The sequence below is a fragment of the Brachionichthys hirsutus genome, chromosome 7 (assembly GCF_040956055.1).
Source record: "Brachionichthys hirsutus isolate HB-005 chromosome 7, CSIRO-AGI_Bhir_v1, whole genome shotgun sequence".
Lineage (NCBI taxonomy): Eukaryota > Metazoa > Chordata > Actinopteri > Lophiiformes > Brachionichthyidae > Brachionichthys > Brachionichthys hirsutus.
Genome location: NC_090903.1, coordinates 6998520 through 7014873, shown reverse-complemented (window position 1 = coordinate 7014873; position 16354 = coordinate 6998520). Strand labels below are relative to the sequence as shown.

General features: G+C 38.7%; 1 protein-coding gene across 1 annotated transcript in view; it reads left to right on the top strand.

Annotated features, from left to right (window-relative positions):
* Positions 1–4859, top strand: part of wdr27 (WD repeat domain 27) — a 28456-nt gene extending 23597 nt beyond the window's left edge. Inside the window, exons 23-24 of the mRNA XM_068741600.1 lie at positions 664–762; positions 4746–4859. Of these exons, the coding sequence (XP_068597701.1) occupies positions 664–762; positions 4746–4859 (213 nt within the window). The remainder of the gene's footprint in view (positions 1–663; positions 763–4745) is intronic.
* The last annotated feature ends 11495 nt before the right edge of the window (positions 4860–16354 follow it).

The window sequence follows — 16354 nt, the reverse complement described above, 5'->3', positions numbered from 1 at the left end:
TCAGAAGAATGCGGCCTACCCCTTCTTTATCCATCTCCCTTTTTCTGATGTATGTGCTTGTTGAATGCAGTAGAATAACATGCATGCTGCTGGCATATTATTAATTATGGGGATTCGGCACAGCATGGACATATGAGAGCGTCTCTGTCAGGATCAGATGTTTCTAATATTTCTTGGAAATTGGGAGTGTGCGAGGTGTAGTGAGCCACAATGCGTTTATTTGTAGCTGCCCCGAGACTTCCATAAGGTAGCCACATTTGTACTTGTCTGAGTACGGTGTATCAAAATGAAATCATTGGGAAAAAATGACTCCCTAGATCAAATTACAAGTTTTCCAAAAGGACAAGTAAATTGTGATCAATGATTAAATTAAGGAGTTACTGTCTCGCTAATGTCTGAAGGTTGGTGTTTAAAAAAATTAAATCATTTGGACAATATTTACATTAATTACAGATTTATGGAGTTCAGACTGCATAATTATTATTCCCACCGGCCAACCAATAAATATCACAGTATTGATGCTAGCGTCACAACTTGCATTAGTGTGAAGTTGCTGCTGGATGTCTTGTGTGTAAACTTTGTATTCAGTAGCATATATAATTTAATTAAAAAAAAAAGTATGGTTCCTGCTTTTTCTTATGTCTTTCATCGCATTCATTTCAGGCCTACGTGTACGACATTCGTAGCAGCAGCTACCTCCACAAACTTCAAAGACACTCTGACACTGTGCTCAGTGTTACGTTCAACCCTGCAACGTCAGAGGTAAAAACATTTCCTCAATGTTGTCTACATGGCTCTGTTAGTTCTTTTGCCTTGTTGCTCCTATAACACTGATTCAATTCTCCAGCTAAGAAGTCGGCGAACTCGTTGTAGATAGAGCAGTCATATTTCTCCACATAACCACTAGGCTATCATCCAAAGTACATTTTTCACACATGTTCTGTAGGTGTCTTACTGTTATCTACTGCTGTCTACCAAACTCACATCAGGTATCCGACTGCCAAAGAAAATGCTGACTTTTAGATTCCAAAATGTGAATGATAGAATGTTAAGTCTGCAGAAAAGCAAAAATAAAATGTTACTTTGAAAATCATTGACAGTTCTCACCACTTACCACCATTAATCAGAGGGTTGTGTTTGAATGACCATACATAATGATGCAATGTGGGTTGATTCAGAAACAGCTTTTGGCTTAGAAGATTTTCTATACATGCCTTGTTATTCAAATTTTTTGCTAACAAGACCTGAGAGCTCAGTCTCGTGTAGATAGGTTGCTGTAGAGGTCCTCAAAATTGCAATAAGATTAAAAAGGGAGAAAAAAAAAGAAATCCTGGATCAACTCCTTTCTTGGAATCCACACTAAAATTTAGTGTGGCCAGTTCTGGCCCAAGATCTACCCTCATCTTTGTGGAAATATGTTGCGTACTTTTGCATAATCCTGTTGACAACGCAAACAAACAAACAGAGGAAGTCACAAGAAACAACAGGAAATCTTTAATGATGAATGAGGTGCTTACATTTTACAAGTATACAAGTACTATTTAATTGTAAATTCCTTTTATCATCTTATTTTATTTGGTTGTTTAAATTGATCAATAAAGATTGTGAGATGTAGCAAACTCTCCGCCATTACGGACTCTGCTCTGAAACTCAGTGTAAGTTTGTTTAAAGGTCTGTCAGAAACAAGAACACCTGGATTAGAATTACAGATTTTCATTTGATGACTCAGCCTTGTAAATCGCTCAGACTGCGCCATACTGTTTATATCCAGCCAAATGTTCAAATTCATATGGTATGAATCACAATTACAAACCAGAGAGGAGCTTCTTCTTCTATCTACAAGTTTGAATGTTTCATTATGGATCTGAACTTTGTCATTACTTCAGCCGAGGAGGTTATGTTTTTGCCGGCGTTGGTTTGTTTGTCGGTTAGCAAGATAGCTCAAAACGTTCTGGATGGGTCTTAATGGAATTATCAGGAAATGTTGGGAATCTTATCAGAAATATTGGTGATGATCGACAAGAGATCCTCGATTCTGGATCACTTTGAAATTTTCAGTAATATTGCAGTCAATGGAGCTTCAAAATGTGTGCCTCAATATCTTGGTTGATTATTGACTGATCTTTATAGAATTTGACACAGTCATGTAGGGGGGGGGGGTCGCTGTCTTGCCACCAAATTTCATCCGGATGGGAACCGGAATGCGGATACTGTCACGATCCAGATTTTCCAATTTACTTATAATGGAGGCTTTAAAAAAAAATTCAATTCACTCAGCAAAAATCAGAGTCACAAAGGGGTCCGATATGCACTATGATGAAAAATGTTTTCTGGAAAAACAGACAACTTCTCAGACACCGTCATGCTATCAGTTTCTCCTGAAAGGCTGCTGGAATGAAATTTAAAATGGAGATATTTAAATAAATCAATAAGTCTTAGCTGGAACATAGAGCTTTGTCTTTTGGTATGCTGAATGGCCAAATATGAAACCGAGCAACAGACAGACGTCTATCTGTGAGCTCATCAAAGGTGACGCCTCCTCTGTTTTACATCTTCCTCTGCATTGTGCACAGCACGGAACATTCCGAAGTGCTGCCATTTGTCATGTCTGAATCAAAGAATTCTCTTGAGGAGGAACATGCATTACTCATTAAACATATTTTATTGTTCATACCACTTTGTGCAGACAGACAGGCTGCGTTATCCAGCATTGCAGAATTTATAAGAAGTGTCCACCCTCAAAAATCCAGCCCACATTTTTATTCCCGTTTGATCTAATGATTTGGGGCTTTTCTCCTTGATTTCGAGCCAGTGCGCCTGACTAGAACTTTGATTATGTAACACACTTCAAACACTCCCAAGTAGTATTGAAAGAGACTTTCAATATTTTTCACATAAAAACCAAAAAAGGAAAAGAAGTGTCTCAAATATGAGCCATACCTTTGCGATTATTATAGGCCAACTTAAACAATTTGCATTAGGTCAACAGCTATTGTGATCGGATCAAACATCAAACTTGGTTTCTTGAATGGCAAATGTTGAGGAAAAACCAAAACACTGATTTCTGATGGCCAAAGTTGGACATCTATATTAATCAGCCTGTAACAATGTTATGACTTCTTACCTTAAAAGGTCATCTAAAACCTTTAATCCTCATTAGATTTGGACGAAAGGCAGCTTTGCAAGCATTGATTGACCAGGAGGTCATGGTTAAAAAGATCAGTTAGCAAAAGGACCTCTCAAATGTTTATTTTGGGAATCTGTGAGCTTGATAGACATAAGAGCATCAGTAGAACAGACGCTTGTGAAAAATAATGAGTGTAGTTTCTTGTCTAATGTTTGGAAAAACATGGCTCCATTGCACTCCACTCAGTGTAAGAGTGTTGAAGAGAGGCTGCAGTGGTCACCAGTCAAAGGAAGGTTTGATCCACTCCAGTTTAGTCATTGTATGTTTGAGTCATTCATTCTCAGACCTCAACTGTTGTGGCTCCCTTTACCAGCACAAACATCTGCTTGCTGGTAAAAGATCATTTCTCCTGCTTAAAACAGCTTGAGCACATTGGAAACAATGTTGGACTATTATTATACTAAATGTGGTTCTTATCATGGCTTGGCAAATTGTTTTCATATTTGTTCAATGTTAGTATGGTTTAAAAGGATATATTTTATATATCTAAAATATTTGAAATCACCCTAAATGAGACTGATGCTCCACAGCAGATTGGGACATTCACACATGCCTTACCATGTATTTTCAATTGCAACTTATTTTTCATCAGGAAGGTTTTGCGAAGTGTTTCGAGACCTCATTGGATTTGCTAAAATAGTTTAGTACTCATCTGGTGTTAAAAAGTGGAAATAGAGCAATTTGTGAACCACTTTTGATCGTTCCATCACATCTTCGGCTCGACATGATCGAATATGCATCAGAAGCCACGGTGTGTTGAGGCTTCACATGGCCATTGGGGCTGATCGCTGTCAGAGCGTTGAGGTAATGCTGACAAAAACAGATGAGATAATCCTCCCTCCCGACACTGCAGACGGTTTACTATCCCAAAAAGGAAAAAATAAATAAATACTTGATTTGAGAAGATAGAAACTACAAACTAGTCAATATATATATATATATATATATATATATATATAATTACCTTTTCTGTCTTAAAAGAATGAAATCTGTCTCTCAGTAATACAGCTGTAAGATTCAAACAAGTTCAAACATTAGGTCACCTTGAAAATAGATCTAAGTAATTTAACCCCAGATCTACTGTCTGAATAAGATAAAGGAGGAAGTAGTAAACATTCAAGACTAAGATTTAAGATACTATATTTTACTTATAATTCAGGTTGTGTTGTAAGAAGTATAGTTAAGAAGTGATTGTGTACATTAGAGTGTGGGATGTGTTTACAGTGTTAACAGTATGTGTGCTTGTGCTATGAATGTATGGGCATCGCATTAATCTGGAAATACCGTGACTAACACTGTCAGAAACTCACTGGTTAAACGTAGAGTTACATAACAAAGTTAAGAGCATGTCACCTGTCTTTTTATTTAGCGTATTTATTTATTTTTTGACAAATGGCAGATATGGAAAATCACACCATATAAAGCTTAACTGCGGTGATGCTAGTCCTTTTTAAGGAAGCTGTCGTGCACTTGTTCAGCGTCTTCCTCTAATTAGAGAATGTGTGTGACATGGTTCAAGTTGAATGTGACATCATTGTTTCTTTGTCTGTGTCCTCAGCTGCTGACTGGGACCCTGGATGGGAAGCTGAGACTGTTTCGGTCCAACAGCGGGACCGGTCTGTCTCCTGACACTGCTGCTGCAGTGCACAGTGTCCCCAACATGACTGTGTAATTGTAACAGGCTGCTACAGAACCATGCAACTTTAATTAAAGCTGTTCGTCAAACTCCTGGACTCCTGGACTGTACTGAGACAGAGGAGTGTAAGGTGGTTTGTTTTTTTCCATTTAGCTGGTTGTTAAGTAAAGATCGAAACTTCCCAATTCCACTTCATCACCTTCTGAATGTGGGTTATTGTGATATTAGTGGTTTGATTCGATAAGTTCTTACGCAACATTTACTTGTTACAGACAAGCAGGGCTAGATTTGCTAAAACCCATCTCATCAGCCATTGTTCTCATCCGTATGGAACAGCTGCACTTTTCTATCACTGGTTTGATCATTACTTAACAGATCAGCACACAGGGCTATGACATCAGCTGGGTGCAACCTCTTTGGCTGCCAGACACACAGATGCTACTACTGTTCGCAGCGACATGCTCGTCCACAAAGTTAGGGTGTGCATTCATCCTCTTTACCAAATGTCACGAGCAACAGAGGCCATCAGAATCCATATTATCAAGAGTAGATAGTCATATTTACATCATTATATTTGCATGGTTCATTTTGTTTGTCCAAGGTGTTATAATTGATCAAGTCTGGTTATCAATGAGTTTCTTTGTTTTTTTCTTTCTATCATGTCTCATGTTGTATTGTGTGCATAAATGTGACAGTACATTACGGTAAATTGAAATAATTAGATCAGATATATTCATGTTTCTTCTTTTGGTTTTGGGTCGCACAAAAAAACAATGTTTTATGTCATGCTGAAGCAGCTCTCTCATTTTGTTGTGTGTTTGGGTTCAATATAAAGATTTTTGTTTCAAATCCACTACGGTAATACTTTGTTAATATGCACTGAGGACAATCATGGCAAGCAGTTCAATTGCTATGCAGCAATTATGGTATGCTATAACATGCAGCTGTCGCAGACTCGGTAGAGAGATTTGATTGAATCGCATTCATTGGTCGTTCAATCCATCAGTAACTGACAACCTATTAAAAGAGCTACAGTGATCGACTCTCTTTCTTTATAGTCAATTTAATAACTTTACAAATTGTTGCCGTAAGAGGTGCTCGGGGAACGATTTACCAATCTGCAATGGAAGGAAAGTTCAAGCATCTCTCATCCCCCTTTCATTCGGAAAAGGTTTTTTGACACGTTATCTGATGCAGACGTTGAGGATATAATGATAAATCCACTGCCTGGTCTTAACTCCCCCAGGTGAGGGCTGCTTCTGATTTATGGGGTGGCACCTATCCTTTGGTCGTATACTCCATGTGTGTGTTTTTCCTCTGCCCCAAAGATAGGTATTTACAGGCAAGGTTAAGTTTGCCCTATCACAGTAAGCTTTACTGTTCCTGCAAAGAGACTCTTCCTACTGAAACCAATAATATATTGTCTACATTTACGTAAGCATATTCTTTCTTCATTTTCATATGTGTGTATGTACATGTATGTTTAGAATTCCTTCTCGTCAATGAATCGACCTCCTACTCCAATATTCGGCGAGCACATGTTCTCAAATCAAAGTGTGCACGCACATTCCTCTTCTGCGTGAGGTTGTCTTTGGGTGCACTCCCTGTATTGATCTCACCAGTGAAGAAGCGCGTGTTTATACTTGCAAATAAAAGCATTTCAGTGATAACCACACCCAGGCACCATAATGCAATCTGGTTCAAGGTTTAAACTTCCACAATATATTGTAATTCATTTAGACAGAGAAGAGACTTTCTAACTACCAGAGATCTAGGACACCATATGATGACACAGAAGGAGAGAGTTTCTTGTTGCTGGAAGATGCCGTCGCAGATCTAAACATCCATTTCCTATTTCCACATCATCTGCAACTCAAATAGAGCCGGCGTTATGCCCATGGTCATACACCGGCTCTCTGGGATGAGGCCTGAACTCTGAATGCTTTTATTCACTTTCCCTCACGACTGCATGATGTAAAGAACATATGCATCGTGAGGCATGTGCACTTTACCACAGTTCATGTCCTCGCTACAACCTAAAATCAAAGGAGAGGAACATTTTTGCACATGTTAAAATCTGCTGTCACATAGCTGTGACTCATGCAAGCCTTGAACTCAGCTGTTCTGAATGTTGTGTAATGTCTGTGAATGATTGCAGAAGGTGAGAGACCATTAAAGTGGTAATCGTAGATGTGATTTATATACGCTTCTCATGGTTTTCAACACTGACAGGGAGAACGTTTGATTAGGGTCCAACATTAGATTCATCGATCATCATCCGTCAAGTAACATTTTATAGGCCTTTCATTTACTCACCTTACATAATGATCTTGACAGACAAGAAAATAATCACTTGGCCTAATATTCATGTATTATATGAAGGCATTAAAAACGCGGCTGTGCAAACATTTAGTCAAGTACTATACTCACTTGTATATATTATTAGCTACGTTTTGAATAATCTTTCTGCTACATTCGCTACATTTCAGGCAATACATGAATATAGTATAAAGTATATTGTAAAATATAATGCTCTAATGCTTTCAACACAAGCAATATTTTTACTTTTCATACATTTGTACTTCAACTAAAATAATTTTTCACTTTTAAACTAGTAGTTTGGACACTTTGAATGAGCAGCAGTAGCTGCTTCGTCTAAACATGGAGGACTGTATCAACTGAGAAACGCTGGACTGGGTTACCATACCATACAAACTTCCATCCCCGTCCATAATAGATTAGCCTACATTATTAGCAGGGAGATCAAGATTCACATTAATATACGAAAATATAACAATATGAAAACACTTTCCTCCTACTTCTCTGCATGTGTAACATTTTCCAACTTATCTTCTTGTCACTATTCACATACATTTCTTTGTGAGTACGTATGTTGAAAAAGCTTTAACATCTTGAAGTGTTGGCTGACCCACGTTTCTCCTTGTGGTTTACAAATTACAGTGTCATATTCTTGGCTTGAGTGAATCACCACATGTTCCAGTGTTCAGTAACTACACTATACAATATAACTGTAAAGGAAGAAAATGGATTGCATGTTATACAGCAATCATAAATATCTAGTTGGAGTCACGCATTTAAGGAATATTAGTGTCTTTGCACTTGAATCTGTCCTGAGATGCTCTGTGCTGGTGTTGGTGTGTGCTGAAGGCCTGAAGGCAAAAACATTCAGGTGCTTAGTACTCAGATAAATCAGCACGAGGTCCTCATGGAGTCTGAAAATGGGGGAAACGGGTGCATGTACGATGAGGTGCCATATCGCAGAACAAGACCAGAGCCACCAGTCAGTTTTTTCAAGTAGGGTTAGCTTCAAATTATAATTCTTTAAACAAAGTTGATATTCAAAAATGGAAAATTTCAATAAAATGTTTTTTTGTTTCTGTCTTTATTTCCTTATTCTTGTTCTAACCTGTCCAGCAAATACCTTCAGGGTCATATCTGAGTGTTATTCTGAGCTCTTATTTGAACTGAAGAACAGGTTTAAGTGCATATTCTGTATTCATCAGGTTAAAATACTTCCTCAGCTCCATTAAGACAAGGCGCATGGTTGAAATGATATGATAGTTTGTCATTTGAGTATAAACTATCAAGCCTCTGCACATTTCTCAGATTTATTAACTCATTCCTTCAAACTAAATTCCAGTCTTTCACAAAAGTAAAGATAATAATGAAGACTTCCACCATTAGCAAATTCCTTTGTTTTTATGGCTGAATGTATTCCCTCAAATAAGCAATTTAGTGTTTTCATCTTGAATCTGTTTAACCATGCTGGGTTGAACTACCCTTTAGAGTATTTGTGTCACTGGCATGACTGCTATAGCTCATTAATCTACGTCACTGTTAAAAACAATATAGCTCTATTCCTAATAAAGTCGTGCTCAGAGGAGAATGCTGCCATCTAAGCAACTGCTCAGGATCTGCAGGTGTCACAGTGAGTAATCTGAAGAGCCAAATGATTCATCTGTGCACTCTGGGCTTGATATCAGTTTTCAGGTTGTGTGGTTGCCAGCCAACCATGCCTAACACCTGCCTGACTAACTTAGCTTTGAGCAATAACTTAAGGTTATGGCGTTGCCTATTTCTTATTATGCCAAGTTGTCGTTACCCACAGATAAACTCCAATTCAGCAATGAGGAAATATCTTCAGAATTGAAAACTCGAAATGTAGGCAAATGTTAATTCTTTCTCCATGGCTGCATCACACTCATTCATCCCAAATGCTTCAAACTTGTCATACAGCAGGGAGCCAAATCAGGAAATTCTCCCCTGGAACATTTTGATTGACAGGGTATCATTCCTGCTAGCTATTTTGCTAAATACCTGCAGTGTGGTTTTAGTAAAAGTACTAATTCAACGTACGGGACATTCTCAGTATGTAAAATCATTACACAACCATGCTAGCTCAAATGATCATACTTGACTGTATAAATGATGTCAAAATCACTTGGATTCATGATCAACTCTTCCTGTGAGGATCTGGTGGTATTCCATTTTTTTTTCATTGTCAACATCTTCCATGAAAAGACAGAAATAATATGCTGATCCTACTAAAAAGTATTGCATGCTCAACCAAAGCCTGATAAGAACCATCACTGTGAGTCATGTCAGTGATTGAACTTGTTCATTATGAGAAGACTGTTTGTTTTCCAACATCCCCACGTTTAGCAATCTGGTTAAATACTCACTCCAATATCAATCTGTGTGTTTTTATTTTCTGTGATTTTTATAGATTGGTTGGACTGGAATGCTTTGTTCACTAACAGATGGAAAATAACATATTCATAACATTAATCACGGCAGCATTCAATGTTGAGACTCTGTGGAAACAGTCGCAAGTAGAGGCAAAACATCGGAGGAAAATTATCTTTATGTTTTGAGCGATTCAAGCGATCGCGTCCTCAGCATAACCAGTTGGTCTCCTGTGTTCATTTGTTCTATTATTCTGTTTTACCCTCTACTCTAACACTGCTGTTTATTGCCCTGTTTGCTTGTCTTCTTGATTAGGACTCACTTCATTACTGTTTCTGCCTACAAACCCTGCGTCAAGACTTGTTTCCTGTCATTATTGGTTTGGACACTTTTATCTTGAGCCCAGACTACAGAACAGCTGACAACGCTCTAAAATAATCCACGAGGTGCTTTAAAAGTAATCAGTAAAATCTTAATTAAATTAGAAAGCTAACAGGCAACCAAAGAAAATATACTGAAAATGTCAGATTTTAGTGTCCCCATCACAACAGCTACAAAGATATACAGTATGTATATTGGCCCGTATCCTGATATGGGCCAATGGCTGGCCAGAGGATCGATATTGAATGAAAGAATGAGTCAATTATTGATTGTTCATATGCATACCTCAATGATAGAGGCTGCATGGAAATAGCAGTGGGTTTTTGATGTAACCGAAGCCCCCCTTTTGGTAGTCCATGGACCCAAATATCGCTGCTGAACTGGCCTTGTGTCATTAAAAATGCCTTTGATGACAAAAGTTAAAAATTATTTTTTCTCACAATATATCAAAAGACCAAACTATTTACTACTGCAGTTTTAAGGAAAAAGTACTGACCTTAAACGGCAAAATGTACTGTAACAATCCAACTGAACGTATCCTGGAGACAGAGACAGGCTAAACTTTGTCTGTGACGCTATACACAGTACAAGTATATTATATCATTATACACAGAATTGTAAGCAGCATTTTAATGGCTTAGTTGTCTGAGGTGACATTTGTTTTATAACATTATATAACAGTCTCAGTGTAATCTATTTTCTTTTTTTATTATTAATGGTTCACGTTTAAATTGAAACAAAATGCAACAGCTTAGAAAGCACAAATACCTCTGAAATGTAAGGAAGTACAAATTATAGTGCAATAATATAAATATTTAAGCTTTGCTATGATGTTGTGCCTTGATATAATTATAAATGTGAACATTAAATGGTTTGTTTTGTCTCCATAAGCGACAACAATGTTGGATGAGTTTGTACAGGCAGTGAAGCTTCAGCTATGCAGCAGCACCTTCTGTGCCCAGGGACCCAAGGCCAGAGCTCCTCCTCTTCCTCCTCCTCCTCCTCCTCCTCCCCACCAGAGAAGCGATCTCACTCTCTGTTCTCTCTGACAAAGCTATTCACAGTGCTCCCTTTCACTCTGCGTACACATCAGTCCTTCTCTTGCTCCCACGTTGTTGTCCTCCTAGATTTCTCAACAATGCTTGCACATTTTTTTTTTGCCTCTGTAGAATGTGGCTTGTGTTTCCCAACCTTCTAAGGTCTCTTAAATTAACTCATTTTGCATTTTGCTGCTCAACTCATCCCATATGCTCAAGGAGGAAACTTGGATCTGGAAGTTATTACTACATGATTTCATCTCAGAAAAGAAAATGCAATTATGAGAAAAGAGGGTGGAATCGATTTTGATCATTCTTATGTAATCCCCTGCCCGTTCACCTAACTACTGATAGGAAAGAGTCAAACTATTTAAAGACTCATTTTAGTTTGAGTCTTTAGTTAACTGCGTTGACTGATCGCATCATTAGGAAAAGCAATGTATCAACCAGCAGGCAACTGAAAGGATTCTCACACCGTGATGTTCTCCAACGGGCCTGCAGTCCAAGGAGGCGCGTGAGATTCACTCCGCTCTTGGGTGTGCATGCAAAGGTTTTGGCATTTTGAGCAGCGTCATCTGATAAAGTGCTTTCTGTGTTCCTCTAATGCTGTTATGATCACAGGCGTAATGTGAAGCAGGAATATTGTGACTAGTTGCACTGAATTTGCAAATCATCTATCAAAAATCCCACCCACATAGTTATGTCAAACACAAATCTTTGAGAAGCAAACTTATCTCATCTCAGTGAAATGTCAGTTCTAAGCCAAGGCAAGCGAGGCATTTTTATATGACTACTGGAATTAGCTGATTCGAACGCAAACATGTGCTGTCCTGAAAAGCAACGCCTAATGGATTTTACATACGCAACAATACTGCATGCATTTTCAAGTACAATATTCTCGCACCGTTGTAATGTAATGTAATGATAACAGAAAAACAGATCAGTGTAAAATCCTCAATAACAGTTAGTCAGATAACAAATATTGTGTGTATTTAACACACAATATTTGCTGCAATAATGGAAATACTTAAATACACAATATTTGTGTTAAATACATGATTAAAAAAAATGCCTAAACCCAGAAAGTAAAAGTGGCAATCTATCTTTTAACCTAAAATGTGTCAAAATCAGCTCACACAGAGATGATTATTTTTCGAGCGTATTTCTTTCCAAGAACTAAGTCGTAGCTTTCTGCAGCTCAGAGGAGTTGATTGGTGGCTCCTCTGATGCAACTCCATACATAAGCTATAAACAATAAATCATTCATTAACAATTTGTTTAAAGTCTGCAAAAGTACACAAATGTATAAACTGAGGCAAGAAATACTATAATATTGTGACAGTGGAAATTACTATTGTCGAAACATCTTAATTTTTAATCCCTTTTTTTCATTCTCTAAACAACTGCCTGCAGCTGCCCTTGGATCTATGTGAGGCTGTACTTATACATACATGAAATGCTATAAGCTTATCATGACAATGCTAATATGCTAATGCGGTGTAATGACATCGTAAGCATCTGAGTTTAGCAAGTTAACTTTTGCTGTGTTTTTGTCATAATGCAAGGAATGGGCCAAATGAAAACACTCACCTGATATCTCTCCCAGATTCAGTTAGAACAGTTTATCCTGGGAGGACAACATCATCAGCATGCTCCACTAAAAGCCCAACCTGCCAGTCAAGTTTGCTTTGGTGCAATCAAGAATCATTTCATTCCATTGCTGTAACCGCATGCAAACTATGAATCAGTAGTGATTAGGAGCAGAATGATTAAGCAGCAAGGACAGAAACATACAAAAGAAAGGGTGGCTTGCCCATCCATCCATCCATCCATCCATCCATCCATCATCCACCACTTATCTGGGGCCAGGTCATGATTGGGTGGTGGCTTTCCCATGATATTTAAATGTACGCTTTATCCTTGCATCGCTTTGGCATTATTTAATTATTGGAGGACGCACTGAAAATGGTGGCGAGACAATCTGAGATGGATTTATGATGGCTTTATTTTATTTTGTTCACTCCTTTTTGTTTCCTTGCTAACGTGACTTGATCCTCCATTATATCATTTCTTTAATCTCATTTGCCATGACTGTCGTCTTCTTTAAAAACGTACTCATCATAAGTTTTATTGCTTTAACTCTATGACCTCAGTTGTTAAATACGGGTCGTGGCTTATGCAGCTGGCCACAGAAGGGGGAGTACAGCCTGGATGAGTCGCCAACTCATCGCAGGGCCACTCATGCTCCATAATCAGACAAAATGGACTCGATGCTGAAGCAAAGACACAGAAGTATGAAAAGAGCGCCGAGGACTGCGTCAATATGGTAAAGTTAGGGAGGGGGTCTCGACTAATAATTAAAAAAAGAAAAGTGGATGGGACTTATATAACGTCTGTGACAGCCATGAGTCATTCCATGTGGGAGATTATACAACAATATTTTACAATGCCAACTATTCTGGCCAAATTTGCTTCACTGGCATTACTCAGCTTCTGGAATGATTAACATAAAGAGGCTGTTTGAAGTCAAATCTTCAATAAAACAGTCATTAGTAACTATGGTCCTTATTTTCTCCATTCCCAAAACGATGTTATTTTACAGATGGTGTGAGATTTGCATGTTACATGTGTCGCTCGCTCCACTTCCAAGTACTTTAAAGATTTCAGGTGCCAGAATTTGAGACTTTGCTCCTGAGTCACACTGAGCCTTTTGGAGAAAGAGACTGGAAACTTGTTGTGTATCAACCTAACAGACATTCATCACCTTCCTCTCAGGGCTCCTCCAGATCTGTGGTATTTGTAGCATTAATAAAGGAGTCCATGTTTATCTGTGGATCTCTGGTAAGTACTAGGCAAATTTTGGATCAAGGTTCGGTGCAAATGTTCCAGAACGTACTCTAAAAATATTTGCTCAATGATGGTAACTCTAATAAATTGTGATATTAGAGCAGGATGTTCTTGACTGTCTTTGTCTGGGTTGGGTTTGTCACAATTTTAATCCCCTCTTTCATAAACATTAAATAGCATTGATAAAATTAGAGTTTCACTTAGACTGTCTCACACTTACTGTGGTTGCAGCTGTGCATTTTGAAAGTCATACTACTACTACTACTACTACTACTACTACTACTACTACTACTACTACTACTACTACTACTACTACTACTACTACCGGGTTCGCCACAGAGAATCAACCTTCTCCACTTCACCCTGTCCTTTGCATCGTCCTCCACAACACCAGCCACTCTCATGTCCTCCCTCACTACGTCCATGTATCTTCTCCTGGGTCGACCTCTAGCCCTGTTCCCTGGCAGCTCCATCCTTCTACCGATGCTGAGGATGCCAAATTCTACTCTTTGTTCCATAGGTACAGTATATATACATAAATATATACATAACTATCATAGAAATGAAAACGACTAGTGGAGGCATTTTATTAACAGCAATTACATACTTTTTATAATACCGGTAATATATATATTTTTTAAACATGACCTGTGCAAGATGCTTGAGGGTCTATTTTGTTTTTATGTGATATGAACTTGTTCAAACTGATTAAAACCCATTTTGAGAAACTAAAGCTGACAGACAGCACTACTACATTCCATCAGTGCAAGCCTGGGGAGTATTTTAACTTTTTCCACCCCTGACAGATTTAATCTGATCACTGCAGAATGCTTTTCACTGAGCGTTGTCATATGCTTGAGCTCCGACTAACTGTTCACTACTGTTTCTAATTTCTGTCAGCCTAGTGTATCTGTGTTGTTGCAATGCAGTAGCCCCATTCGGTAAGAAAATGTCTGCTCTCAACCCCAGTTGCTCCTTATGAGTGGAATGCATGTTTCCATTTGATGCAAACCATCCATATTGGTGCACGGAGGTCTGCCCAAAGCTACCATCCTGCTCACGGGCTACAGATGAGTCAGCCTTGGCAAAACTCATCAGTCCCCAGACACGAGACATTGCCTGCCAGGAGAGTGGACTGAAGGTCATTTGATGTCCAGCATGCCTTTCAGGGACTTTCACTGAATTATTGATATTGTGAAAGTTGATCATTAAAGTTTGAGATCAAATCCAGTCCCATTTCAAAATCGTATATATATATATATATTTGGCTTGCATATAGTTATTATTTCTATAAAAGTGACCTAAAACATTCAAATGTGGGGATTTCTCTATCATCATCCACGCCACATATTATTAAATTGATCAGTGACTAATTACATTTGTCACTGTACATTTCTTCATCACGACAACCTCCTCCGGACTGAGACTCACTCTTCCTGTTCCTCCCGGTGAAGGTGACCTGGCTCAGACGCAAATGCAAGGGGGAGAGGATGCGGGGCATCACGGTGAGTGATGCCCCCCCCACACACACACACTAGTCGACTGCATGTGTGCGAGCGTGGATAAGAAAAATTACGCCATCAGAAGTTAATTACGCAACGCTGTCTCTTAACAACCCAGCGCGCATTCCCAAAATATTTAGATTGACAGCCTCTCCGCCAGCCTCTATATAAGTGGGAGGGCGTCGCGTCCCTCAGTCACTGCTGTGCCTGAAGTCCTCCAGACTGGATGTAGAGAATCAAGGTGGACTTTACGGTTTTACGCACGGGGTTTAAAGGACATGCCACTTCATTAATCCAACCATCGGCGCCAACCGGCATTTACGTTTCTTTCCGTCGCCCCCCCCCCCCCCTCCTCAATTTTCTGGTTGACGGATCTGACTGAGAAAAAAAAAAAAAAAACGGCAATCGTCAGGTAAGTTATGCGGATGGCTCTCTAAATCATTCATCGGTGAACTTGTCTGTGTGGAGACAGAGGATGAAGCGCAAGACAAAGGAAATCATTCATTACTAGTGAAAGCTGATGCCCATAAAAAATAGAATGTGCGAATGTGACGTCTTGACAAACTTGAGGATTTAGGGTTGAGCTATTTAATCACTTTATTTTTTGTCTTTAAAAAAAAGAAATACATTACAGGGTAATTGAGAGTTCAAATGACACATTTATAGTGGATCCAGAATATGTGTAAGAGATTAAAAAGGACACAAAAGTTATTCTAAAACATCTCTGCTGTTTGTTGAAGGAGATATGACACCCCGGAGAAGCCTCTTCTTGCTGCTCTTATCGTTTCATTTCCTCCACGCGGTATCTCAAGGTATGTGGAAGACTTTAACGCTGAATAATACTAATGATGATAATAACACAAATCATTTCCATTTATATGATAATGATAATTGCTGAAACAAACTTGAGGCTTATGAAATCTTCTTTTTCTTGTCTGATTCGTAGATGGTGAGCAGGAGGACGAGACGTCGTTCGACTTGTTTGAAATCAGCCACATCACACGCAAGACTCTAGGGGCCAAACAGTTCCGGGGCCAAAACTCAGACGCCCCTACTT